This window comes from Apis laboriosa, unplaced genomic scaffold (genome assembly GCF_014066325.1).
Source record: "Apis laboriosa isolate Shangri-la unplaced genomic scaffold, ASM1406632v1 scaffold34_cov151, whole genome shotgun sequence".
NCBI lineage: Eukaryota > Metazoa > Arthropoda > Insecta > Hymenoptera > Apidae > Apis > Apis laboriosa.
In genome coordinates, this window is record NW_025222928.1 from 6,883,633 (window position 1) to 6,910,311 (window position 26,679).

Here is a 26,679-nt window from a genome sequence, read left to right on the forward strand (position 1 = left end):
TTAAAGTGATTTATTTTCATCCCTCATTCCCCACGTTTTTAAAAATGATTTTTAATAAGAATTATAGATTACTTTATAGTTTATTATAAATTACTTTAATATTTTATTTTTTATATACTATTTTTATATACTTTTTCATAAATAGATAAAAAAATGTTTTATTTTGTATAGAATTGATTATTTTCATTTATCATTTAATTTCTTATTAAATTAAATTTAAAAGAAAAATATTTGTATGATTTTATAAAAAAGAATTTTAAAGAATTTGATTTATTATTATTGTTATATTTGAATATACTTATAAATTTAATAAAGAATTGAATATATATGTATATGTAGTTCTTAGCTTGATATCGCTTTCCAAAAATAATATAATTTCTAATATAATTTTTTTATTACAATTTCTTTAATAAAGTTTTATTTAATCGATAAAAGATTGTTATGGAAAGCGATATCAATTACCAGGTCTCACCACGAGGAGGTGACTACATATCGAGACCCGCCTGTAAAAAATTTATTAAAAAGAAACAATATAAATATAAATAAACAAATATTAAAAGACAAACAAATATTAATAACAAATAATAAACAAATTATTATTAACAAATTAAAAAATTAACAATAATAAAATATAAATTATACTGAAAAAAGGAAATAAAAAATTAAATAACTGCAACAAAATCGCTACTAATGTTGTATCCAGTGAGATGGAATCCACTTAAGGGAAAACAGTATTGTTTGATAACGTGAAAAAGAAAGAAACCTAAAGAAATATAAATTTAAAAAAAGGCTGAAACATAAGAAAAAATACAAATCTTTCGAAATAAAATAATATATCTTTACAATTAAATAATTTATACTAAACGCAAGCCTTTACAATATATTATACAATATTTCTTCTTCCATACATTGCATACATTGCATACATACAAATTATAATATCGCTCATATCACGTAGATATTATAAAATTAAAAACTAAATTCCTCGTAGACTCGCACGTTGTCGCATATTGTCCCACGTCGTCCAACGATGATAACTTACAATCTAACTTCTTAATCTAGATCTTAAAATTAACTTAAAACTAACTTAGTCTAATCTTAATACTAAAATTTAAAATCTACGATCCATGCATTCATTCCGTATCAAAGATACGCATGTCTTACTTAAAAACAAATATTAAACCTTTTTTAAATACTAAATTTTTAAAGACACTCTTTCTAATGATCCTAACTACCAGCAAAAAGAACAGAAAACATGCAAAGAAGAAATAAGAATAAGAGATAAATAAATAATAATAAATAAAATGGAAAATAAACGAAGGAGGAAAAATAAAGAAGAAATTAGGAAGACCAATCCGAATCATTGCCAATCTTCATCACGACTTACGTCAATGGACTTACAGAAGCCATCGAACAGATGATACTCACCAGTCGTGACCAGTTAAAGGTTACGACAGAGGCCTGGCGGAAGAGCGACTTACGTTCTGACGACACAGGAAGGAGCAAGGGATAAATCCCCGACCACCGGAGCCGATTTACGAGAACGACGTCAACCACAAGGCCAAACTCTGATCGAGTACTCTGAAGAGTACCAATCGATCAAAGCGCGGACCTTCGACTGGCCACCGGAAGTAGAGCACCTATCCGACAACTTCTGCCACTGTCGCATGACAATGGCTGACAATGACTCGAATTAGATTTGACGAAGATCAAAAATTTATTTTCTATCTATCTATCAAAATGAGAATTTAAGAAGAAAATAAAAGATGATCGAAAAATAAAACGAGAAAAACTTGATTTTAAAAATGAAAGAATGAAGGGATTGAAAATATCTCGTTTTAAGTTAGACAGCGTATCTTTGTACGGAATGCGCTTACAATAATTTTAATCTACATTATCTATCTTATATTATATACTTAAATCTATCTTATATTATATACTTAAATCTATCTTATATTCTAAGACTTAAATGTAGGGCGCACGCATCCCACGACGATCCCACGACGATCCCACGACGATCCCACGATGCCCCGCGGGGGTTTAATAAAGTGGTACCTGCAGTCCAGTCCAGACGACCGAAATACCCAAAAGGGATTCGCATGAGTCTGGACTGGGTTGCAGGTACTGCGTAGTTCTTAGCTCGATATCGATTTTTTAAAAATTAAACTTTGGAAAATTTTCAAAGATAACATTGAAAATTTTTCAAAGAATGATTTAATCGAAAATCGATATCAATTACCAGGTCTCACCACGAGGAGGTGACTACGCGTCGAGACCCGCTTGAAAAAAAAAGACAGAAAATAATATTATAAGTGTAAAATATTGAAATAAATTTAAATGTTAAATAAAAATCTGAAACATAGGAAATAAAGGAAAAATTAAACAAAAAAAATAAAGCAAATTAAACAAATCGAAAACATAGATTATTATTATAAATTAGAAAATAAATAATAAAATAAAAACGTAAAATATGAATAATATAAAAAAAAAAAAAAGAAATTGGTATAAAATTAAAGTTATAAATATGTTAGAAAAATCTGAAACATAAAAAAAGAATTAATATAAAAATTATTTACAATAAAGTAAAATGAATTTACAATGATCACAATTTATCACTTATATTAAATATATTATAATAAATTATAATAAAAAATTAAAATCTAAAAAATTCTCACCATTGTCCATCGTTGTCCTGTATCGTCCATCGATGAGATCTTAAACTCACTTAATCTAAACTTTAATACTAAATCTATTTGCATTCGTATGACACTCTCGTTCAATTTAAACTTAAAGAACTTTAAAATACTGATCATTTGCAATTTAATTTAAAAATAATAATCACAACATGAATGCTTGAAAAGAGAAATAAGGAAAAAGGAGCTAATAGAAAAATAAATATCAAAGTTAAAACATGATAAAAAATAAAGAAGAAATTAAACAAAAAAATTTTTAAAATAAATGAACAAGTAAAAGAATGAAAGAATAAATAAATGAAAGCATAAATTAAAAAATAAATGAACAAGTAAAAGAATAAAGTAAAAGAAAAAATTAAGAATACAAATAAAAGAAAGTAAAATTAAAAAATAAATGAATAAGTAAAAGAATGAAGGAATAAATAAATGAAAACATAAATTAAAAAATAAATGAACAAATAAAAAAATAAAGGAATAAATAAATGAAAGCATAAATTAAAAAATAAATGAACAAGTAAAAGAATAAAGTAAAAGAAAAAATTAAGAATACAAATAAAAGAAAATAAAATTAAAAAATAAATGAACAAGTAAAAGAATGAAGGAATAAATAAATGAAAACATAAATTAATAAATAAATGAACAAATAAAAAAATAAAGGAATAAATAAAAGAAAGTAAAATTAAAAAATAAATGAAGTAAAAGAATGAAAGAAAAAATAAGTAAAAGTATAAATTAAAAAATAAATGAACAAGTAAAAAAATGAAGGAATAAATAAATGAAAATATAAATTAAAAAATAACAAGTGAAAGAATGAATAAATGAATAAAAGATTAAAGGAATAAGTTAATTAAATTAAAAAATAAAAATTAAATTAAAAAATAAAAGTTAAATTAAAAAAATAAAGTTAAATTAAAAAATAAATGTTTGAATAAATAAATATGTAAATGTTTAAATAAATGAAATAATAAAAAAATGTTGATTAAAAAATAAATAATATGTAATATATGTATAACGATATTAAATGTTAATAAAAAAAAGATGTTATAAAAATAAATGATTGAAAATTATTTTCTATCTTATAAAAATTTAAATCTTATAAAAATTTAGTTAAAATGCTACAGATTTGATCTATTCGTCGGGTAGGTTCGTTAATAAATGATTACTATCTCTGACTTGCGAGCTGTCTTATATAAGGTCGCGCCACGAAGTTTAACGAAAATATACGTTTTTTGACGATCGGGTCAAAATTGATTTTTCGAATATAATAATTAATAATTTTATAATTTTTAAATTTTTATTGTTAATTTATAATTCTAATAAATTATTACAATAAAAAATTATGTATATTTTTTCAAATTAAAACATTTATATTTTTTTAGTATTATTTTCCTAATATTTCTTTACTTATTTATTTAGTTATTTATTAATTAAATTATTTGTTTACTTCTTTTATCTATTTTTTTAATTTATATAATCATTTATTTATAAAATTATTATTTATTTATTAATTTATGTATTTATTCAGTTTTTATTTCTTCATTTATATATTATGTAATATATTATTTATTTTTTTATTTTTTTATTTATACAATCAGTTATTATATATTATTACTATATATTTACTTTTTTATATTTTCATTTATTTATTTAATTAGGCTTTTATTTATATCGATTTATTTAATTTTTATTTTTTTTCTATTTTTCTTCTCTGTTTATTCATTTTTCTAATTATGTAGGTTTTTATTTATTGATTTATTCATTCTTTTATTTTTTCTATTTCTTCCTATTTTTTCATTTATACAGTAATTTATTTTTTTATTCCTTTATTTATTTATTTATTCATTTATTTATTAATTGTTTAATTAATAATAAAGTGAGAAAAGGATAGAAATAAAATAAAAATATTGAAATTATCGCCATCTTCAGACTGTCGTAAATAAAAGACACAAGGGAAAGAATAAAAAATAATGTGAAAAGAAATACAGTAAAAATTTACTAGAAATGTCATCTTTGGAGTGTAAAGATTTATTTTCAAAAGCAAGATAAAGAAGAATAAGAATTGCATATTCGTGCCATCTCTTGAATGCTTTTAGAAACATGATTTTTTAAAAAAATTTCAAAGATGGTGCTGAAAGTCAGTCTTTATATTATTTCTTTGCGCGTTTTATTTATGGCACTCTGGAGATAGCACGGATTTTCATATTTTTACTTATCTCTGTTCTTTTTTTACTATTTGCTCTCTTTTACTATATTTTCTTTGTAAAATTACATTTATGAGACAACATATCTGATAAATTTTATTGTTTCTTTTATTCAATCTATTAATTAAAAATGTTAATAGAGTTTATTCGATTTAATTTTTATTATATTATCATTATATTATATTATACATATACATGTATCTTATATTACTAATAATTTTTCATTTATTAAATTTGTTAATTTTAACTCATTATTTTTAATTCATTAAAATTTATCGTTTTAAAAATACGTTTACTCGAATTAAGTATTAATATATTATTACCCATCGTTTTTCGTGAAAAATAAATTGTTCACAAACAATATCGTTAATCTATACAAACTGCTGTATTATAATTAATCAATATAAAGCGTAACAAAACAAATTGAATTAAAGAATGGAAATGGGGAGAAGAGAATACACAGGGACAAATATACAACGTACGACATTTATTCTCTCATTTTCCTTAAATCGAATATCCTACGTACGGGTAGATACAGAGGATTCTATAAAGGTACATGAATTTCCATGAATTCTGAAAATTCGAGGAGATATATCAGCGTACCCTTACGACATCCCTTCTATTCCTCTCTCTCGTGTGCGTACAACTGTGTATGCGTGTGTGCGTATCTATGCTCCACTTCCGGTTTGCACCAGTCCATCCACCTAGGATTCGTACCACGTTACATCTTTTCCGTGCCTTCTTCAATCATTCATTCGAACGACGACGATCTCGCTTTTCTCTTTTCTTCGCCAATCTCTCTTCTCCTCTTTAAATAAAACATTACTCGACGTTCGAATTCGAAGTCGGATAAAAATACTTTTTCTTCTTTTTTACCTCACGCGATTACCTCACGCAATCATATCACACACACTTTTAATAAATTCCAATCTATATATTAAAAGTTTTCAAATGACTCGGTTTTGGAGCGTAGAAAATTTCGAAATTTCGATCCGTTCGACACACCCTCGTTAATATTATTTCGCCCTCCTCTCATTTTTAAAATCTTTCATTCCCCTTTTTGTTCCGTTTCTCGAAATCTTTGCTTTTCAAACCGTGAAGCGTAAATATTTACATTATTTCGCGACAACAAGGGCTGTCTCCTTTTCGAATCGATAAAACGATTCGATCGAGAGAAAGTCCAACTTTTTCGAACTCGAATTTAAATTTCAATGATTCGCGACTCGAAACATCTCGGATCGACGTTTTAAATCTCTGATACCAGGAGCAGCATGCGCTGGCACGCCAACCGAGCGCTTAATCAATTTCTCTTTTTCTTTTGAACAAGGACCGATAAAACTAATTGAACGCATTTTATATACACATCGACGCACAGTCTCTGGTCCTACGCGAGAATTATCACCCCACGTGATATGCCACGGGCTCAATTTTCCGCTAATTTTCCTCTTCGCCGTCCGTTCGTTCGCCTTTCTAAATCGGTACACTCGCTAAAGTTTCACCCTCACCGACTTTTTAACCTGACTCGCCGATCAAGTTCGACCAACGATAAATAAAATTCAATACAAATGATATGTAAATCGAAGGCGACAAGACTTTGACAATACGTTCTATTGTCTTCTTCTTTTCTCTCTTTTTTTTTTTTCTTTTTCTTTTTTTCGTAGAAAATTTATCTCCAAACAGCGCTTAATTTTCTTCCCATCGTATTCCAATTACTTAAGATATTAACAATTCAAATTTTTCTCTTTTCCGAACGAATGTCTATTCTGCTATTTCGTTTCGATAAGAAAATTCTCTCGAGTGAGAACCATGCTCGAGGAACGTGTATATCGTGGCGGAAAACGTTATCGCGAAACTATAGAATCCAGATTCTTGGATCGTATTATCTTACAACGAGCTTGTCCACGATAATTTCGTTCCTCGAGCGTGGCGATATCGAAGCTCTTCCTCCATTTCCTCCAACTTATCAAATATTGTCATGGACTCTTCCTATCTCTCTCGCTTATTCTCCATTATAATAACATTGTTTCCGACAAGCGAACGAAGAACATGGCCGACTTAAACTACAAAAAAATCGTTGGTGCGTTTTATCGAGATCGGGTTGTGGACGCTTTCGAAATTCGCAATTTGTTCCACACTCGCGCCCTCCCCCCAATTTTCTCCTATTTCCATTCTTTCTTTTCTCTTTCTTTCGACGGAGAAGAGGAAGCAAGTTGCGATGCGTTAAGGGCACTCGAAAGGTTGTACAGTTTCGTATGAATGAAACGGCAATTAGGCCGTCACAACATCGACAATTTCAGTCCCGTAGAAAAAATATTCGCTCGATTTCCTACTAAAACTCTCTGCGCGGCGAAGTTACAGTTCCCGTGGTTGCGAAAGCGTACAAGCTCTTACACGTTCAACCCCTTCGAAAAGCGGTCACACCGTGTCGATTTGTTAACATTTTTCTCTCTCATCGACCTCGAACAATTTAAATATATATTTCGACGATAGCGATTAATCTATCATGCGACTCGACTAGAATAATTTTCTTTTTCAGCTCCGCGAAATTTGCAAATGGACGTCGTAGGCGGGTATTGGTTATCTTTCAAGATCAAAGAACTTTGAAAAAAGAACGGAATTTGATCGAAAGAGGGCGAGATAGGAAGTTAAAAAATAGAAAATGGAAGTAAAATTTTTCAATGTTATTGAAAAAATATTATCTCGAGTAGTCTCGAGTAGTTGTTGGTTTTTATATAAAGTTTACCAGCGCGACTGATCGATTTATTTCGATTTCGAAAGGAGGAAAGGAAGAGAATTCTCAAAAGGGGAAAATCTTTCCCTCTCCGATCGTGAATTTTAGGATTCATTCTTTTACCGGATTTCAAGAGGTCGAAATAAAAATAATGCTCGAGAAGAAGAAAAAGAAGAGGGTTTCTGTTAGAGTACCGGCTATTGAGCAAATGCTTTTGAAAATTCCGAGTATAAAAAAAAAAAGAAGAAGAAAAAATGGGACAGAGAAAAATGCAGAGGAATTAAAGAGGTTGGAAAATTCACGAGGATCCTCGTTACCGAAATTAACTGTATGTCTGTTTGATAGAGAATCGTAGAGAAGCGAAGGAAAGATGCTTTTGTAAATATAAAAGCTCGGTGTAAAAAAAGAATTAAAAACGAAAATTGAAGCAAGATTTCCCGTTCCGTTCTTTCCCTTTAAAAGTAACATTTTCTCGAGCCATTGATTCTTTTTACACGCCCACGTACGCTCGACAAATATGGCACAAGGGTCATCAAGACTCAACGACACTACGAGATACGATGCTAGTTCTTTCCAAGAAATCATTAAAAAAAAAAAAAAAAAAAAAGAGAGAGAGAGAGAGAAAGGTAGAAAAAAAATAACAAACAAAATAAAAAATGATACAAAAACGATAAACAAGATCGTTCATAAATAACAAGATGATTAATTAACGGAGAAAAAGGAGACAAAAACAAAGAAAACAAAAAGGTAAAAAAAAAAAAAAAAAGATATTTTATGGGCGATATCGAAGAGTGACTGGCCAAAAGGGTTCCAGTGGATGTTTTGGCAGGGGGCCAGAGAGTCGTTGGAAATTGCTCGGAGACTTCGCGTAGCCTATTGTCGACTGAACAGACGGTATCCATTGGGCAAGATCAAGGATCTAGGGATGGAGCCTCGATCTATTTCATCGAGATCGTCCGTCGATTGGTTTCGAGCAAGCCGTTCCCATTTTCGGTGATCAGGGGCCCTCGACGATGCATCGTGGCCGTGGTCGAGTTGTTCTTCGGGGTCGAGGACGTTGTCTCCGTGGTTGCTCTCGTTGACGTCAATCTCTTCTGCGAATTTTTTATAAAAATTTAAAAATTGAATTCTCTCTTTTTTTTTTTTTTTTTTTTTTTGGAAAAATTAGAATATTAAAAGAAAGGAAGGTAGAAAGGTAGGTTACAGATTTATTTTTCGTCTATCTATTTTTTCAATGTTAAAGTGAGAATATCCTCTGAACTAATATTCTCACGTTACAAAAAACGTTATAATCGGCTCGAGACCGATTATACTAAACCAATATCAACATTCCTGTCATCCATCTGCTTTTCTTGCTAACGTTCCAAAATTTATAACTTTTATAGCTTTTCTATAATTTATTATTATTGTTCAAGATTTTCAGTTGCGAATCGTGTCTTTTTTTCACCTCAATGTTTTATCAATATTGCAGATTCGGAGATCGAACGACACATCGATGTATCACTTCTTAATCCTTGTCAATATCCGGATATTCTTTTACTCGAATTAAAAATTTCTTAACTTTCTCCATGAAAAGATTTTCTAACTGGATTACAATTATTCGATATGTGTATTAATAATTTATGATGACAAAGTAACAATTTTATTATAACGAGGATTATCGAAATCAAAAAATTTGATAAAAAATTTTGAATTACGTTGTAACGTGAAACAAATTGGAAAGTTTTCAAAAAATATATCGAAATAAAATTTCTAATATATTTTATTTAAATGCACGTGTATTGATTGGATCCAAATACATTGAAATATGTCAAAACATGTTCGATTCGATAACTTGTAAAAATTCACGCTTTAAACATAGAATAGATTAATCCTGAACAAGATGGGCGAGATGGATCGATCTCGTCCAAAAGCTATAAAACGTTCTGATTTTTAATTATTTTTTTGGTAGTATATTGCATATAAAATACGTTTTTGTTTGTTTTTAATTAAAAAAATCAAGTTATACACGTGATATACAAATTGCATATTGAAAATTTTTTATGTATCTTTTAAACTTTAATTTATTGATATTTTATCAATAAATAACAATTCAGAATGTTAAAAAACAAACAGAAATACATCGATATAACGTTTCAGAGATTGTACGTTTACGTTCGTAGAATTGAAAAGAGGATCGTCATCAAGATCAACATTTACTTCAAAATTCGATTTGATTACAAAAAATTATTCTTGATTCACACGATTCATAATTTGAAATTCTTTGAGCAATAATAAATAATATAAAGTAATAAAAATTCTTCTTAATTCACGTGATTTGAAATTCTTTGAATTACACTCGTTATCTATGTAATAAAATAATAAAGTTCAATTTAACTACAAAAAATTGTTCTTAATTCATACGATTCAATTCTTTGAGCAATGCTCGTTACTTAAGTAATAAAAAGTAATAAAAATTGTTCTTAATTCACATAATTTGATTTGAAATTTTTTGAGTTACACTCGTTACCTAAGTAATAAAGTAACAAAGTTCAATTTAACTACAAAAAATTGTTCTTAATTCACGTGATTTGAAATTCTTTGAGCTACACTCGTTATTTAAGTAATAAAATAATAAAATTCAATTTAACTACAAAAAATTGTTCTTAGTTCACACGATTCAATTCTTTGAGCAATGCTCGTTACTTAAGTAATAAAAAATAATAAAAATTGTTCTTAATTCACATGATTTGAAATTCTTTGAGCTACACTCGTTATTTAAGTAATAAAATAATAAAATTCAATTTAACTACAAAAAATTGTTCTTAGTTCACACGATTCAATTCTTTGAGCAATGCTCGTTATCCAAATAATAAAATAGCAAAGTTCAATTTGATTAGAAAAATTGCGTTTCGCAACACGATTCGCGATTAGAAATTCTTTGGAGCAACGGTGCTCCAACTGCTCGTTACCCAAGTAAGAGAAAAGATTCCTCTCGGTCGATATGTGATATTCGGTTGTGCGAGCTCCAGCTCGGAACTATATCCCCACCGCGAAACTTTATGTTCGTCACGAGAGTATCCGCGGCAAAGTTTGGCAATCAGAGATCGGTGGGATCACGTAAGAAGATCGCGCGGCGGAAGGAAGGCATCGCTCACTTCCGGCCTCAGTGTGTGTACGCGGAGTGAGCCGGGAGTCCAGGCACGTCCTCGTCAACGAATCCCGGAAATTGCGGCACGTAAAAGCGTCGCGGTGCCCCGGGATTACTCGCAATTCGAGTGTCTCTCGCCTACCTCTTAAACACTCCCTCGATCTTCTTCTCGGGGGTTTCATCAACCCCCGTCGTTCGTTAAAAAAACCGAAGAACGGGGTCAACGCTCGAATCTCGACTATTTTTTTTCTACAATTGCGTCGTAATCGCGTTCCTCTTAATATTTTCGATATTATATTATGTCTATCCATCCGGTTTTATATTATAAGGAAATTTTATCTTCGAAGAGGAGAAGTACCATTTTAACGAGAGTCATCTTTTCTCTTCGTCCACAAAGGATTTGAAATACCCGATTCGAGGATATCATAGAACAATTATGAATTTTTTAGCACGAGTTTTATCGTCGATACGCATAATATTTTTCCGACTGTATCCATCAAAAAGTCCTTTTTTGATTCTTAATGCAGCATTGAATATACGTATTAAACTCAAAAATTTATTCTCACAGCGTCCTCCAGCACGACGTAAAAATTTAAGTTACACTCACAATCCATCCCACTCGTTTCTATTATCTAAAAAATTTCTATTATCTAAAAACTTTTATTCCTTAATGCCTCTAATTTGTTCTATCAATCTCATCGTCGAATCGATCGCGCTAATTACCGAATAGAATCGCATCACGTGTACCTCGCGTGAAGAAAATTTGATAAAACGAGCATCGAGCTCACCTCGGCCTCGTTCTCTTTGTAGGACCAGAAGTCAATCTGTCTGAGTGCCTCCAACTGGTTCTCGAGCGGGTCGGTTCCATTGCCTTTGCCCGCGTCCTTCTTCCACGCGTAGATGGGTCGCTCGAGGCCCACCTGCACCTGATTACCCGAACGCTCCTGCTCCTCGCCGCCCCGCCTTTCATTTTCGTTCCTCGCGTCCTCCTCGTTCCTCCTCCACTCGTTTCCGCCGTACTTGGGCGAGGAGACCGCGGACACGGCCACGAAAGCGTTGTTCCTCGACTTGGACGAGGCGGCGTCGGCCGTGGTCCCCGGCTTCGAGATCGGCACCGCGGTCACCCTGTGGTAGGCGAACTGTTTCCACTTGGCGGGCCACGTGCCCGTCGAGCTCGTCTTCCCGTAACCCCATTCCTCGCTCATCTTCTGCTGCCACAGATCGTTGGGGCTCTTCCAACCGGTCCGCTCGCCCGGCTTCCTCGCCCAGCCATCGCTGGGCTCCTCCTCCTTCGCCTTCGCCACGGGCCACGACGAGTCCCCCGCGAACTTGGACGCGTCCTCGCTCGTTTTCGACTCGTTCCAAGACTCGTTCGACGACCACGAACCACCCACTCCCCTCCCAGCCCACGAACTCTTCTCCCCTCCCCCCTGGATTTTCGATATCCAGGAGGAGGAGGAGGAGGAGGAGGAGGAAGAGGCGGAGGATTCAGGATTTTTGGCCAACCACTCTTCTCCCTTCACCTTCCACGAGTCGGTGGCTTTGCCGGGTGGCTTGCCGCCGGTGGACGGCCAACCGTCCAGATCCCTCGTGTCTGCGTACCAAGGTTTGCTCGATTTCTCGGGCCAGGGATCGGCGTTGATCGGCTCGGGCCACAGGGACAAATCGTCGTCCGACCTGTCCATCCAGGAATTTTCGTTCGATTTCTCGGTCCAAGATGCCTTCTTCCCCGATCTGCCGTTCAGAGGCTTGGCCGACCATCTTCGGGGACCAGTCTCGTCGGAGACCATGGGTTTGATCTGGTAAGGCTTCCAAGTCGATTGATCGGCCGCCATTACCCACGCGCCCACCGACTGGATCTTGGGCAAGGCGGCCTCGTCCGCGCGCCACGCGTTCTTCTTCCCTTCGTACTTCCTTCTCCAAGCGTTCGAATCGTCTCCCTGCATGCTTTCCACTTTCTTCGCCCACTCGTTCGGCCACGATGATTTCATCGAATCACCTTTGTACTCGTCGCTCGACTTGTACGCGGCGGAGGAGAAGGAGGGGGCCTCTTCCCCCTCCTTCCTCCCCTCCTTCTCCCCCGATCCCTCCTTTCCCTCGCTCGACCACGGGCCGCCGTTCTGCTGCTTGTCCAAGCCCAACTTCTTCACCAAATCGGCGTTCGGGTTGTACGACTTGCCGTTCTCGTCCTTCGGCCACGGTTTCGCGCCTGGAAGCTTGTGAGGCCACGTGGCCGGGTCCGAGGTCAGGCTGTTCCAAGTTTTCATCGTGATCTGCGGCCTCCCCACCTTCTCACCCCCCTCCTCCTTCGCCGATTTACTCGCCTCGGATCGATTCTTGCTCTTCTCCCAAACGCCCTTCTTCCCTTCGTACGGTTTTGCAGGCCTCGTTTCCACGGCTTGCTGCCACGAGGAGACAGGCTTCAAAGCTTTCTCCGCTGGCCAACTAGATCTGTCCCTGGTGTTCCAGGAACGGTGAACGTTCCGTTGCTGTTGCCACGTCTTCTCGTTCCTCGCGTCCTCCTCCTCCTCCTCCTCCTCCTCGTCCTGGCTGCGAAACGCGGACCAGTAATTCTTCTCCACGGGTGGGAAGTTTACACGATGAGGCCAATACTTGTTGGCTGGTTGCCTCCAAGACCACTTCTCGGATGTTAGAGGTAAAGGGGGGCGTTCCTCCTGGGTTCTCCAGGGTGGGTCGTATCCACCGTAGGAGAGGTCGGGCCAGCTCTTGCTCAACCGGAAATCTCGTTGCTCGTATTCTCGATCGATGGGATATCCATCCGATTGAACGTTGAAGTCGCCTCGATAGTCATCCTCCTCCTCCCGCCCTCGAACGAGCTCCCTCGCTGGTGACAATTGATCGTATCGCGGCCGATGATACGTTTCCGGTATGTCGTAATCCGGCATTCGTTCCGGATCTGGAAAAATCGGGAGGAGAATATACGATTTCGAGAAGTAGATCGGTTAAGAGGGATTCGAAAGTTTTTGTCAAAGCTTCGGGAATCGGACGGGAATTCGGCTAGGAAAGTTTGCGAGCGAAATGTCTGAGAAGCGACTTGTAAATACGGAGCGGTGAAAAAGTAATGGAAATTTTAACGATACGTTTGGTCGAGAAGAGTTGGCGGAAAGGGAAAAGTGAAATTCAATTTATATGGATAAAATATTGTATGTACAGTTTGTTGTTATTATATAATTATATACGAACGCGAATCAAATTATTTAAATCGCGTGTAAATATAGTAAAATTCTTCTTTTATTGTTATTATTAAGTTTATCGATAATATTTTATTAAATCGAGATTTACCCGATAACTCGAAATTCGATCACGAAATTTAAATCAACGTTTACTTCAACGGCAATAGCAAATATTTTGCACGGGTAATTGCACGAATAAGCAAGGAACTTCCTCGAAAGAGTTTTTCCAGGTTAAGCAAAGAGCTGATTATGCGGGCTCTTTGCTAAAACTTCTGACGATAGCCAAATGTAATAGAAATAAAGTGAAAGAAAGTGAACTTTAACTTAAGAGTCTTTTTTTCTGAAAAAAATATTCTGCGCATTCTGAAAATTATCCTGATTGCATTGCTTAACACGAAACGCACGAATCGTCACATCTTGATCACATTAATTCACAAGCAATCGGAATTATCGAAGGAGCACGGTGTGCTATCCCTTCTACCATACCGACACGTCACGTGACACGATGTAACTTTGGCGAGACTAGTCACGTGACGTATCTCTATCTAATGTAGCACTGGTAGTGGGGATAACGTGACGTAGCGTATCTTAGCCTGATGTAGCAAAGGTATAATATTCTCTCGCATTTAAGTCTCAGAAGAGACTGTGCTCGTTCGGCAACTCTGCAAAATTTTTACGAACTTACCTATAGGCCTGTCGTACACGCTCGCGAACTCTCTGCGTTGTTGAACGTGACCAGGCTGACGATTTCCAATCTTGCCAAACCGCATCAGCCTTTGATTGCCAAGTTCGCCAACTTGGTTCGCCAATATCGGTTTTCTATCGGATGGAAAAGTCTTTGGCTTCCCGTTCGACTTGTCCTCCTCGATCAGGTCTCTGATAGAGGCCAGGCTTCTTGGACTTTGCGGAGAAGAGTGGCTGGTCCCTTGTTCGGTTTCACCGTGAACGTCTTGTTCCCAAGGAGGTCCAAACAATCTCTCCGCTATCAGACGCCATTGAACAGGCGTCGTTTGCCACGGTATCTCTGTGGTGGTCAATAGCGGAGGTGTGGCCGGTACGGAAGTCAAGGGGGTCGTGGAGAGACGATGCTTAGGCTTCTTCTTCTTCTTCTTCGACTTTTTTCGCGATTTCCTCGACTCGTTCGTGGATTCGGTTGAGAATAGGTTCAAGGTGGGCTGGTAGCTGCGCTTATCTGGCTCCAACTCGTCTCTAGACAACTTCAGCTCGTTTTCCCTGTTCACTGTCGATCGCAGAGAGAAAAAATTATTAATTCACTGATAACAATTTTGAATCATGCGTGTAAGTATCCCTTATGCAACGATTCCGTTATTCAAACGAAATATTATTTAATTTCATTGTTCAATTTTCAGATTGGATTTCAGATTATATCGTCTATTAAAATAACAAGTAAAAACACGACTTAAACAACTTTCAATACATCATTCAACGGGATTAAAGTGTGAAATCTTCGATTCAACGAGATCCAAATATCCCCATAATTTTAATTTCTAAAGATTCCTTTCAAGATCGAAGTCCGATAAGAAGATAGCTCCATTCGAAGAAGGAAGCCGTTCGCTGGTAAATAGATTCCGAGCGGAGTTAGTTGCGGGAGCGGTCCAATCCGGTGGGGCTATTAAAAAGGGAGAAAGCTGTTGCAAAAGGGAAGACCCGCGCTGCTAATCGCGTTCGAGTCGAGCGGGGAATCCAATAAAGGTCTTACAATAGGTTGATTAGAGCGATAGTGTCTGCATTATTGGCCGACGTAATTGCCCTCTGACAATTAGTCGATCCGTATAACGTGGAAATCAATGTAACTCGGTCCGTGAGAAATTCTCTTTCTCCCCCATTTTCCCCCATGTTTCTTTTCCACCATCCTCCATCGCATCCACCATTCTTCCTCTCGTTCGATTATTTCCTGCCACGCGAACAATATGTTAACCCGCCATCTTGCGCCGTTTCACGTTCCCGAATTAACCGGAAACGAACGAGGATCCACTCGAATAATCTCTGGATAATCGACTCTGTGATGATCTTCTACGTTGGGACGAGTTGTCGACTCGACTCCACATTTTGCGGAATAATTACGCAAAAATTTCGAATCATTGGATAGAACACTTCTCTCGACATTTTTTTGGAAAATCTAATCGAAGGCGTCTGTAGCGTTAATTTCGTATGAAAAATGGCAGAAGATCAAGAAAAGGAAAGAAATTGACGTTTATTTAATTAACATTAACTGCATTGCAATTGGTAATGTTGTATTTCGCCAGACTTATGATACACTCAACAATTTTCTATTTTTTATCCATTAAGAACGGATAGATATCACGAAAGGACGAAAAGCTCTTAAAAGCCCGAACATTTCCCTTTTTTTTGGACGGAGATTAGATCGATGCAGTATAGTTTCTCGTAAATCGGTTTTTCAAAATTTGTACAAGCGAAGTAAATTCTTATGCAATATCTTTCGAAGATAATCCTTCACACGTACTAATAAATATTCAATCGGCATTCAACAAACATCAACGAAGCACGATCGATCGTTAAAATCGTTAGCACGAGCGTTAACGATTATTTAATCGAATTATACGAAAGTGGGAAACCCAGTAAAATACAGAAAATTAAACAAATTGGTTGGAAATTTTAAAAAAGAATATTAAAATAATAAAAAATCGTTGCCTGGCTCTCTGTATGCAAAACTGTATGCCCCTTAATTTCATAACTAACGCGCGATCTCGTGGCCGGGATAATGCATATACGGGGACAGTGAATAATCCGGGAACAAGTTAGTCCGTGGGAATCGGTGGGGGAAGAGGGGGGAGGGGCGAGGAGCAGCAGTAGGTAAAGCGGTTTGCGCGCGAGACCATCTTAATCTCCATTACAGGAACAATGTCGCTTTAATAATAGCCATTTGCTCGCGCTGATGGATGAGCACAGCCCGGGGGAGAACACGTTTCCAGTATCGCGACGCGGTTTTCGCCACGAATAAATCGACGCCCACGCTCTTTCATCGATCGATAACATTTCTTCTCCCCCTTTTTATCCCAATACTTTTTTCCTTCTACGACAAACTTTCTCAAACTCGAGAAAAATTTTTACAGAGCTTGAAGCTCTGTTATATATGCACGCTCGAACACGATTTTTTCAGATTCGAAACAGAGATTCAATTGAATTCGATCGAATTAATTAATGCATATCGCACTCGTACAATCTAAAACGAAAAGAATAGTCGTATAAATATTTTTTTACTACTACATGTATTTTATTTTGAAGAAGCTTATTTAACCACGCCATAGAATCATCGAGAATCATCCTATAAAAATCTTCACGTCTTCGCATCGTCTGTGTCGAACGTATCAAAAAATTTCACACGTCGAATTGCCATGGAAAAATGTTTGGAAATAACCAATCCGTTTCAATTCCTTGGTCTTGGTTTGATCGATAAATCTTCGAAAGTTATTTATTTCTTATCTCCGAACACGAGATACAAGTGTCGAACAATAATTAACGAAGGAAAGTTGATTCAGGGATTTGCAACAGGTTTCTTCTTCGCGGGATCGCGGAACTAAGTCTCAACGTTGTTTGCGAAACTTGCCCGATTATCGTTTCCCGTCGCCTCACGGGCAAACAGCGGCAAGTCGATGAACCAAGTCCAGGTCACGCTTCTCTTTAACGATACACGCGAGAGATCAACAAAACAACTTGCGAGATTCAGCCGCGGAAAGACAAGCTCGACGCGAGGATACCAAGAGTGGAAGGATTAACGAGAACCGAACTATTCAACCGAGATATCAATTGTAAACTATCCCATCGTGCGGAATTCCTTCGGTCAGGAGGGATTATTGCCAGCGTTACTTACCGAGTAGTTTGTGCAGCCGTTCCCATCGCCTCGGATCTTCGGCTAGTTTCATCAGAAGTTGCAGCAAATCGTCCAGTAGGGCATCTTCTCGCGTCTATAACGCAAAGATAATTTTTAATTATCGCTCGGGAAAGAAGTAAAAATATTTGGAATTTCTTTCATTTTCGACGCGACGTTCGCGAGCGACTACTAAAATTCTCCTTCGAGAAAATTTTAAAAGCTAACAATACCGATGTATCTTTTGATGTATAATGCAAAAAGCAGTATACGTAACGTGATACTAAATTATGCGTCAAAGAGCATAGATATTTCTTTCGAGGCCACGAGTGTTGTGTAATTCGATCCTTGTCGAGAGAGCCACGCGTTAAATAGACAATGGTTCGACAGTGACAGAGAATATGTTCGCCATTTTTCTCAACTGTCCCGTGTTTATATTGCCGTTCCACGAAAGAAAATAAACGAACAATTATTTAGATAATTCCGGGTGCTAGTGGAAATTATAGAGAAACGAGAGATCAGAAATAAAAGAAATGGTCTGTTGAAAGGGATAACAGTGGCGATCTTCCCGTGTTTCGTAATTTCCGCTCGACACACTCCCTTCGTATCGAACTTTCTCGTCGCTGATTCCAAATTAAGATTAACAGCCTTCGCTTCGTGTCCACCATTCCAAGTATATATCCTCGGTATTCGTGGTGCGGGATTCAAAGTTCGACGCGAAAGGAAAGTTTCTTCATCTTCTTTTTCTCTCGTCGATGCTCCTCCTTGTTCAACTGTCCTTTTAATGGAGATTAACGCTCCTTGAATCTCTTTCTCTCTTTCTCTCTCTCTCTACGCGAACTGTTTCTTTTAATAAAGGCAGCCTTCTTCCTCTTCCCTCACGGAATGGAAATTTAACGCAATTTGCTTTCCTTGATAAAAATCGTACGGATTTTCGTTATTCCTATCGCTTCATTCCCTATTCTCTGGCTATTCTTCCAAGCTACGCGTCGATAAAATTCTTCGATACTCTTCCTACAGTGCTAATACAAATGCCCTTTTCGCTATCTTCTTCCTTCGTCCTTTCATCGAATTTCTTTAATAAAAGTCATCCAATAAACGTGTTTACCTCTACCCTCGACTAATAAAAATCGGCACCCTTCTTCTTCATCCCTCCCCTCTCTCCTTTTTTTTTCGTTTTTTATCCCGCGATGGAGATTCCAGAGGGTTCTCCTTTCTCCTTTCGTAACGCGAGGATAATCGAGGAGGCGGGGAGGCGCACGGGGGATATTGAATTAGCCGTGAGAATGCGGCTCTTTGCGAGATCCGCGCATCCTCGACGATAAGCACAGCAAGTAGGTGACGCGATAATGGCGTCCGGGACATTCTTGAGGCGCGGGAAGAACGCGTCCAATTTGGCGAGGACACGGCAGCATTCCCACTCGAATTGCCACTCTCTGCTCGTCTCGCTCTCGTGGATCTGTTCTTCACGTGGAATGCCTCGACGGTTCAGTTCGATTTCTTGCTTATTTTATCTTTTTTTTTTTTTTTTTTTGCTTCTTTAAACTTACTTATTAGTTTGAATATAAATTTGCACGATAGATAGATTTCGAGAGATATGGCAAAAATATGTCGATTTCTCCGTGAATACATCGTGATTTCTTCGTAAACTTTTATCTAAGAAAAAACTAACGAGGAAAGTTCTTCGAATTTTTATTGACACGCTCGATGATATTTCGAGCATTTCGGTTGATACAACAAATTTCTATTCGACTTGGAATCGAAGAGGGTAGGAAAAATTTTCGCAAGAATTCGATTGGATTGAGAAGAGCATAGAAAGATTTTTTTTTTTTTTACGAGGATGCTCGAGTTCCGTTAAAGAGGAGCGACAACGTCTCTTCGTGGATCCAATTGTCGCAGTAATCGCGACACAGTAAACTAGTCGCTTTAAGAATATTGAATTAGTCAGAATGGGTTTATTCTTTGTGCTAGAATTGTCGGTCAGAAGAAACGGGGACGATGCAACTATATGTATCTATCTTTTAACTCATGCCTCGTGAAGAACCTCGTGTAATTTTCTCCTCCTTATTTTTCACCTCTTTTGCACGAAAAATGTCATCTTTGATTTTTCTTCTTTGCTTGTTTTACATAGTATTAAAAACTCACAATGAATATCTTTTTCACTCGAATGATGATTCTCACATATTCGATGCGATACTCGAGAGGCTCTCATTTGAATTCGAACGGCGACGATATTTATTTACGATCGATTTTTTTAGAATATCGCTTCATGAATAGATTCTTAAGCTCGTTGCTTATAATTTTAAATGAAGCATAGAATATAACATCGAATAGATTTTCTTATCTCAAATTAGATCGGAGTGAATTTTCGGCATTGATCCGAAGTTTGACAATGTGACGGAATAGAAATATTATTTTTCTTTGAGTTTTGTAAGCAGAGGAATGTGGTAATGATTCAATTTGAGAAGATGAGTTTGATTTTGAACGATGAAATTACATCTATTCGCGAAGAAATTGACGATAAAGAGAAGGAAAGCGGTGATGAAATAAGAGGTATAAAAAAGCGAAAAATAAAAATAGAAGGTGAATGCGCGTTATGTTAACAGGAGTTAAGAAGGATTACAAAATTTGCTCTCAACGAAATAAGAAAGATGAAAGATATTTTATCGTGATACTGTGTTCTGACAAATCGGAAAATTGCATCTTGCCGATTTGTTTTATAAAATATAACCCGAAACAACAACAATATATAGAGTTTAATATTCGACAAATTTTCTTTTTTTATATGATACATAAAAATATAAAAGTTTTATACATTTAATTTATGCGTGAAATCATTAGCTGCAACAAAATTTATCGAACGTCATTGGAAAATCGTCTTCGAGCGCAAAGGGTGAATAATAATAATATTATCTTAACGAATCTTAAATATTCTCTTCATCAATCCGATTTTTCTATCATCCAATCGAAATTTAAAAATTTTACAAGCAGCCATCTTATATTTATACCTTTAAGATGAATTCGGAAATAAAAACGAAAATCCTTCAATTACATCATTTTACATTTTAAACTATCATTGCTTTAGTCATCGAACGATCGTCTCTATTTAAATGCTTTTCTTTCACGAAAAGAAAATCGAAAATTTCGATTTTCATCCGATGATTATTATTTCCGGTCGATAAGCGTTTCTCACAGCTTGTGATTCGTGTGGGACAAGAACAAATAGCCCGATATTCAACGCGGGAAGGAAGCGGAGGAGCATTGTCTCTTCGTGATAAAAGAAAACTTGGGGGAGAGGGGACGGCATTTATCATCGCGACCTAAGTTTTATTTCCATCTCCCGATCGTTTCGTGACAACTTTCTCGTTTGTATCCGCTTTTTCTTATCCGCGACCGTTCTTATGAGTTTAAATCCAAATTTAAATCCTTTCTATCGTTTCGAGCAGCAAGATAAAAATGGCGTTTCGAAATGGAAATTGAAAATATAATTTTTCTAATTTATCGAAAAGAGTTGGGGTTTTCGTATAAATTCGTTTATTTATTTTTCGATCGTTGCTTATTTGGCTTGTTATAAAAGAGGGATATGAGTTGTCTATAAAAATTTTTAAAATTAAAATTTAAAATAAAATTTGGAAATTTTCGTTAATAGTTGAGCCATGTATTTTAATCATATTAAAATTTCATATCCATACAGAAGGAGAAAAATTTTTATAGTATTTTCCTATACTTTCTTACTTTAAAATTCGATATTTATATAAAAGAAAGATTGAATTAAAATTTTCCTAATGTACTCTAATGTTTAGTAATCCAACTAAGATAGTAATTTTCCTAATGTAATGTCCTATCCACTAAAAATTTTTCTAGTATGAAATTTTTCTTACTTTAAAATTCGATATTTATATGAAAGAAAGATTGAATTAAGGAATATTACATTCAATATTTTTATTAATAGATTAAATTTTCCTTCTGTAAATATTCTCTAAAAATTTTTCTAATATGTTACACTTTCTTATTTTAAAATTCAATATTTATATGAAAGAAAGATTGAATTAAAGAATATATTTTACCAATGGAAGAGATTAAAATTTTCCTAATGTACTCCAATGTTTAGTAACCCAGCTAAGATAGTAATTTTTCTAATGTAACTATCCTCTAAAAATTTTTCTAGTATGCTACGCTTTTCTTATTTTAAAATTCAATATTTATATGAAAGAAAGATTGAATTAAAGAATATATTCAATACTTTTACCAATGGAAGAGATTAAAATTTTCCTAATGTACTGGGTTTAGTAACCCAGCTAAAATAGTAATTTTCTTAATGTAACTATCCCCTAAAAATTTTTCTAATATGCTATACTTTTCTTATTTTAAAATTCGATATTTATATGAAAGAAAGATTGAATTAAGGAATATTACATTCAATACTTTTATTAATAGATTAAATTTTCCTTCTGTAACTATTCTCTAAAAATTTTTCTAATATGTTATACTTTCTTACTTTAAAATTCAATATTTATATGAAAAAAAGATTGAATTAAAGAATACATTCAATACTTTTATCAATGAAAGAGATTAAAATTTTCCTAATGTACTCCAATGTTTAGTAACCCAGCTAAGAAATAGTAAGTAATAGTAATTTTTCTAATGTAACTATCCTCTAAAAATTTTTCTAGTATGCTACACTTTTCTTATTTTAAAATTCAATACTTATATGAAAGAAAGATTGAATTAAAGAATATATTCAATACTTTTACCAATGGAAGAGATTAAAATTTTCCTAATGTACTGGGTTTAGTAACCCAGCTAAAATAGTAATTTTCCTAATGTAACTATCCCCTAAAAATTTTTCTAATATGCTCTACTTTTCTTACTTTAAAATTCGATATTTATATGAAAGAAAGATTGAATTAAGGAATATTACATTCAATACTTTTATTAATAGATTAAATTTTCCTTCTGTAACTATTCTCTAAAAATTTTTCTAATATGTTACACTTTCTTACTTTAAAATTCAATATTTATATGAAAAAAAGATTGAATTAAAGAATACATTCAATACTTTTATCAATGAAAGAGATTAAAATTTTCCTAATGTACTCCAATGTTTAGTAACCCAGCTAAGACAGTAATTTTCCTAATGTAACTATCCTCTAAAAATTTTTCTAGTATGCTACACTTTAAAATTCCATATTTATATGAAAGAAAGATTTAATTAAAGGATACTATCAATGGAATAGATTAAAATTTTTCTAATGTTTACTTAATTCAGCTAAGATAATAATTTTCCTAATGTAACTATCTATATACAGAAGAATATACATTTTCATTTCATTTCATTTTTTCCAATGGAATAGATTAAAATTTTTCTAATATTTAGTTAATCCAGCTAAGATAATAATTCTCCTAATGTAACTATCTATATACGGAAGAATATACATTTTCATTTCATTTCATTTTTTCCAAGAGATCCGGTAATTGTACACTGTTCAATTCGCCGGGTACGAAAGGTAATTTAAAGTTTGAAATCCAATTTTTGATGTAGAGGGGATGCAAAGAAGTTCATCTAAAATCGGTAAGAGGAGAATGATGAGGCGGGCGTTCGCCAGCTGTTTCGTTATGAAGACACTTTGGTCGAGGGTTGGCTGCCGATTTGAATCAACGTCCACGGGGATCAAAGTCCGTGGCGCAGGTGGCTCGAAAGACGCTTTGAACAAACCCGCCACCCTGTTATTGGCCCAAGAAACACGGCTGGACTATCGATCGCTGATGTAAGCACACCCTTCCTCGGATCGATCACGGCTAACTATCCTACTTTCTTCTCCCTTCGTTTCGCGTTTTCTTCTTCTTTGCAACCTCCTTTTATAGCGAATTCTTGATATCAATATCCCATTAAATAAACGTTCGATACACAGATAGAATTCATTTATTCCAATTGCGACTCTCCTATTAGTCGATTGAAAAGGATTAAAATTGATGAGGATAATACGAATCTTGGTTCAACTGAGAAAAAATACTTGAAGAATTAAGATTGCTTCGTTCGAAGTGACACTGTTTCTACATAATAATATTATAATTTTTTGATATTAGAATTTATATAAAAAATAATATAAAATAAAATATAAATAAAATATAAATAAAATATATAATAAATATAATAATAAAAAATAAAAATAATAAATATAAATAAAAAAAAAAGATAAATGGAACGTTAGTTCGGAAATTCGATCGATCGTTAAAAGGATAAATTGCCGATAAAATTTTCTCTCACCCCCAATTTTCGAAGCTTTTGCTTGGTCGCGTACCCCGCCAGCAAGTACGATTTCAGATCCTTGAGGGTCGTTTCTTGCCTCTTGTCCAATTTCCTCGCATCGCTCCTACTCGAGTATCGATCGTCGTCCGCTACGATCTCGTCCTCCCCTCGCGATCTCTCCGACTTGGCCGGCTGCGAGCAGAAGAAAAAGAGAATTTACGAAAGAAATCATTTCCTCGAACTGGCATTGTCGAAAATTTCGAATTTTCCTTCGGGATAATTCGAAAAGTTCCTCTCTCGATGTTTTTAATTTCTCGAGAACCCTAGCGGCGAAGTTTAAAAGTTTGTTCGATGACCAAAAGAGAAAACGTCCTCTCGAGAGAGTCGTCGTCGTCGTTTTTGGACAAGCTCGACAAAAGGATCGATTTATTCGAGTATTATCGCGCGAGAGTAAGGAAGAATTTTTATCTCGTTCTTCGAAGCTCTCACCTCGCTCGACTCGACCACGTTCCTCCTTCGAATCGGCTCGAGTTCCTCGTTCAATCGATTCACGCCCTCCTCCGATGGTGGCACACTCTTCGACACCTGGCTCTCGTTCCTGCTCCCTATCAGGATCTCCTTCTGCGTGCTCAGCTCCTTCTTCACGGTGGGCACGCGCTTCGTCTTCGTCCGATTATCCTCGCCGTGGTTCCGGTTCCGCTCCTTCTTGTACTTCACCAGCTCGACCACCTGAGATCAGAGAATTCTTCCGTAAATAATAAATAAATAAAAGGAAGGGAAATTTCTTTCGACAAACTCCTCGACACGGGGGAATTATTAGGAATTAAATGTGGTTGGGGGTGAAAGAGAAACTTTTTTGGGGAAAAGAAGAAAAATTATTATATAAAAAAATTGTATGCATTCTTTTTTCGATTCCATTGTTTTTCGAGATATTTTTGTCAACTTTGGATCGACTTTGTCACGACTTTTTTTTAACTTTTTGGATATATACAAGATTATTATATTTACTTTGGGGTGTAATTGTGATAAAAGTAAAGTGTTTAAAAGTTGGTCGTTCTCGATTACGTTGCTCACGTGTTGAGTAAAAAGTCTTGTGGATATTTGGAAATGAGGAGAATCGTATTTAATGCGAAAAATTTTTATTCGAAAAAATTAACTTAGAAAAAGGGAATTATTTCTTTTCGAGAATTTAGGAAATGCGGTTTTGTGGAAAAACGAGTATCAATGGCACGATGTATAATAATAAAAAAAAAAAGTATACAAAATATCGATATAAATAATTTGTAAAAACTATTAGAAATTTTGTTCGCAATACGTAAGACATAAATAAATGTAAAAAAATAAAATATTCTTCGCAAACTCTGGTAATTCTTTTTTTTCCTTACTCCATTATAACAAGAAAATTTTACTTTTAAGTTATGCAGGACATTCTTACCTCGAGGGTGTTTTACAGAAGCGTGGCACGTAATTAAGACTAAATGAAAAAGAGGATCTGGAGGGCAAACCTGCCCTACTTTCAAAATTCTCGTAACTTAAAAAAAGAAAAAAAAATAAAATAAAATAAAATAAAATAAATAAATTTCGAACGCGATACCGTAAATTTTCGGTTTCACGAAGGTAAAATTGAACGAATTCGTTCTACGTAGAGTAATTAATTTATTCCATGTAACTCTGTTTCGATAGAACAAATTGCTCGTTTGTTCGAGAGGCGGCACATACCCAACCCTACTCAACCCACCTCACCATCGCCCATCCCGTGTCTCTCTTGCTATAATAACTCGTTAACAAAACGAAAGTTTTTGCAAAGGGAAATGAAATTATTTCACAAGAGTGTCTTCATTTCTGGGCCACAGTGTATTAAAATAGGTGAAAGAAAAACGTTATCGATTTTCGTGAATATATCCTCGATATTTCGAGGAACGAGAGCATCCTCGAACGAAGCCATTAACGATCGCGTAATACGATATAATTGATGTAACGAAGATTTATCGATTTATCCAAAATTAAACCGACAACGAAAATAGTTAATCGACCTAACTTTATATTCGATATCCCCAAAGTTGAAAAGTTAATCTCGTATCTGGGACACGTCTCGACGTACGAATTTAACGAGAGACGGGAGAGGAGGAGGGTTGGAGAGTGCGCGATAGAAAAAAAAAGAAATAAGTAACGTTGTTATCTTGGAGAAAGGAATCGCGAAAAGGAGGAGCAGAAACCGAAGACGGATAGTCGACGACTTCCCCCTCTCTTCCAGAATTTAAAATTTCAAATCCTCCTCTTAAGACGTTACAAATCGGTTTCCGATCGCGAAACATCCTCGGACCTTTGTCGATGCAAAGCACTTTCCGATACTCTTCCATCCCCCTCGTACGCGTCCCGATACAAACAGACAAATTCTCTTTCCTCCTCCTTTAATACCCTCTTCTTCCGTTTCCAAACCAAATGCTTTCCCACTCTGCGCTTCCTCCCGATAAATCGAGACGATAAACGATACGATTCTCTCTCGACTCGAATCCCGAGTATGGATTTTTCTGTCCTTTTTTAAAAACTTTCCCTAATTTGAATTCAATTAAAAAAAAAAAAAAAGAGCGAGCGAGCGAGAGCGAGAGAGAGAGAGCGAGAGAGCGAGA

General features: G+C 35.2%; 1 protein-coding gene across 1 annotated transcript in view; it reads right to left on the reverse strand.

Moving 5' to 3' along the window:
* Positions 1-8,319: 8,319 nt before the first annotated feature.
* Positions 8,320-26,679, reverse strand: part of LOC122714842 — a 172,546-nt gene continuing 154,186 nt past the window's right edge. Inside the window, exons 4-9 of the mRNA XM_043936549.1 lie at positions 24,539-24,778; positions 24,068-24,241; positions 17,803-17,896; positions 14,635-15,189; positions 11,544-13,672; positions 8,320-8,719 (exon numbers count right to left, since the gene is read on the reverse strand). Of these exons, the coding sequence (XP_043792484.1) occupies positions 8,564-8,719; positions 11,544-13,672; positions 14,635-15,189; positions 17,803-17,896; positions 24,068-24,241; positions 24,539-24,778 (3,348 nt within the window). The 3' untranslated portion in view covers positions 8,320-8,563. The remainder of the gene's footprint in view (positions 8,720-11,543; positions 13,673-14,634; positions 15,190-17,802; positions 17,897-24,067; positions 24,242-24,538; positions 24,779-26,679) is intronic.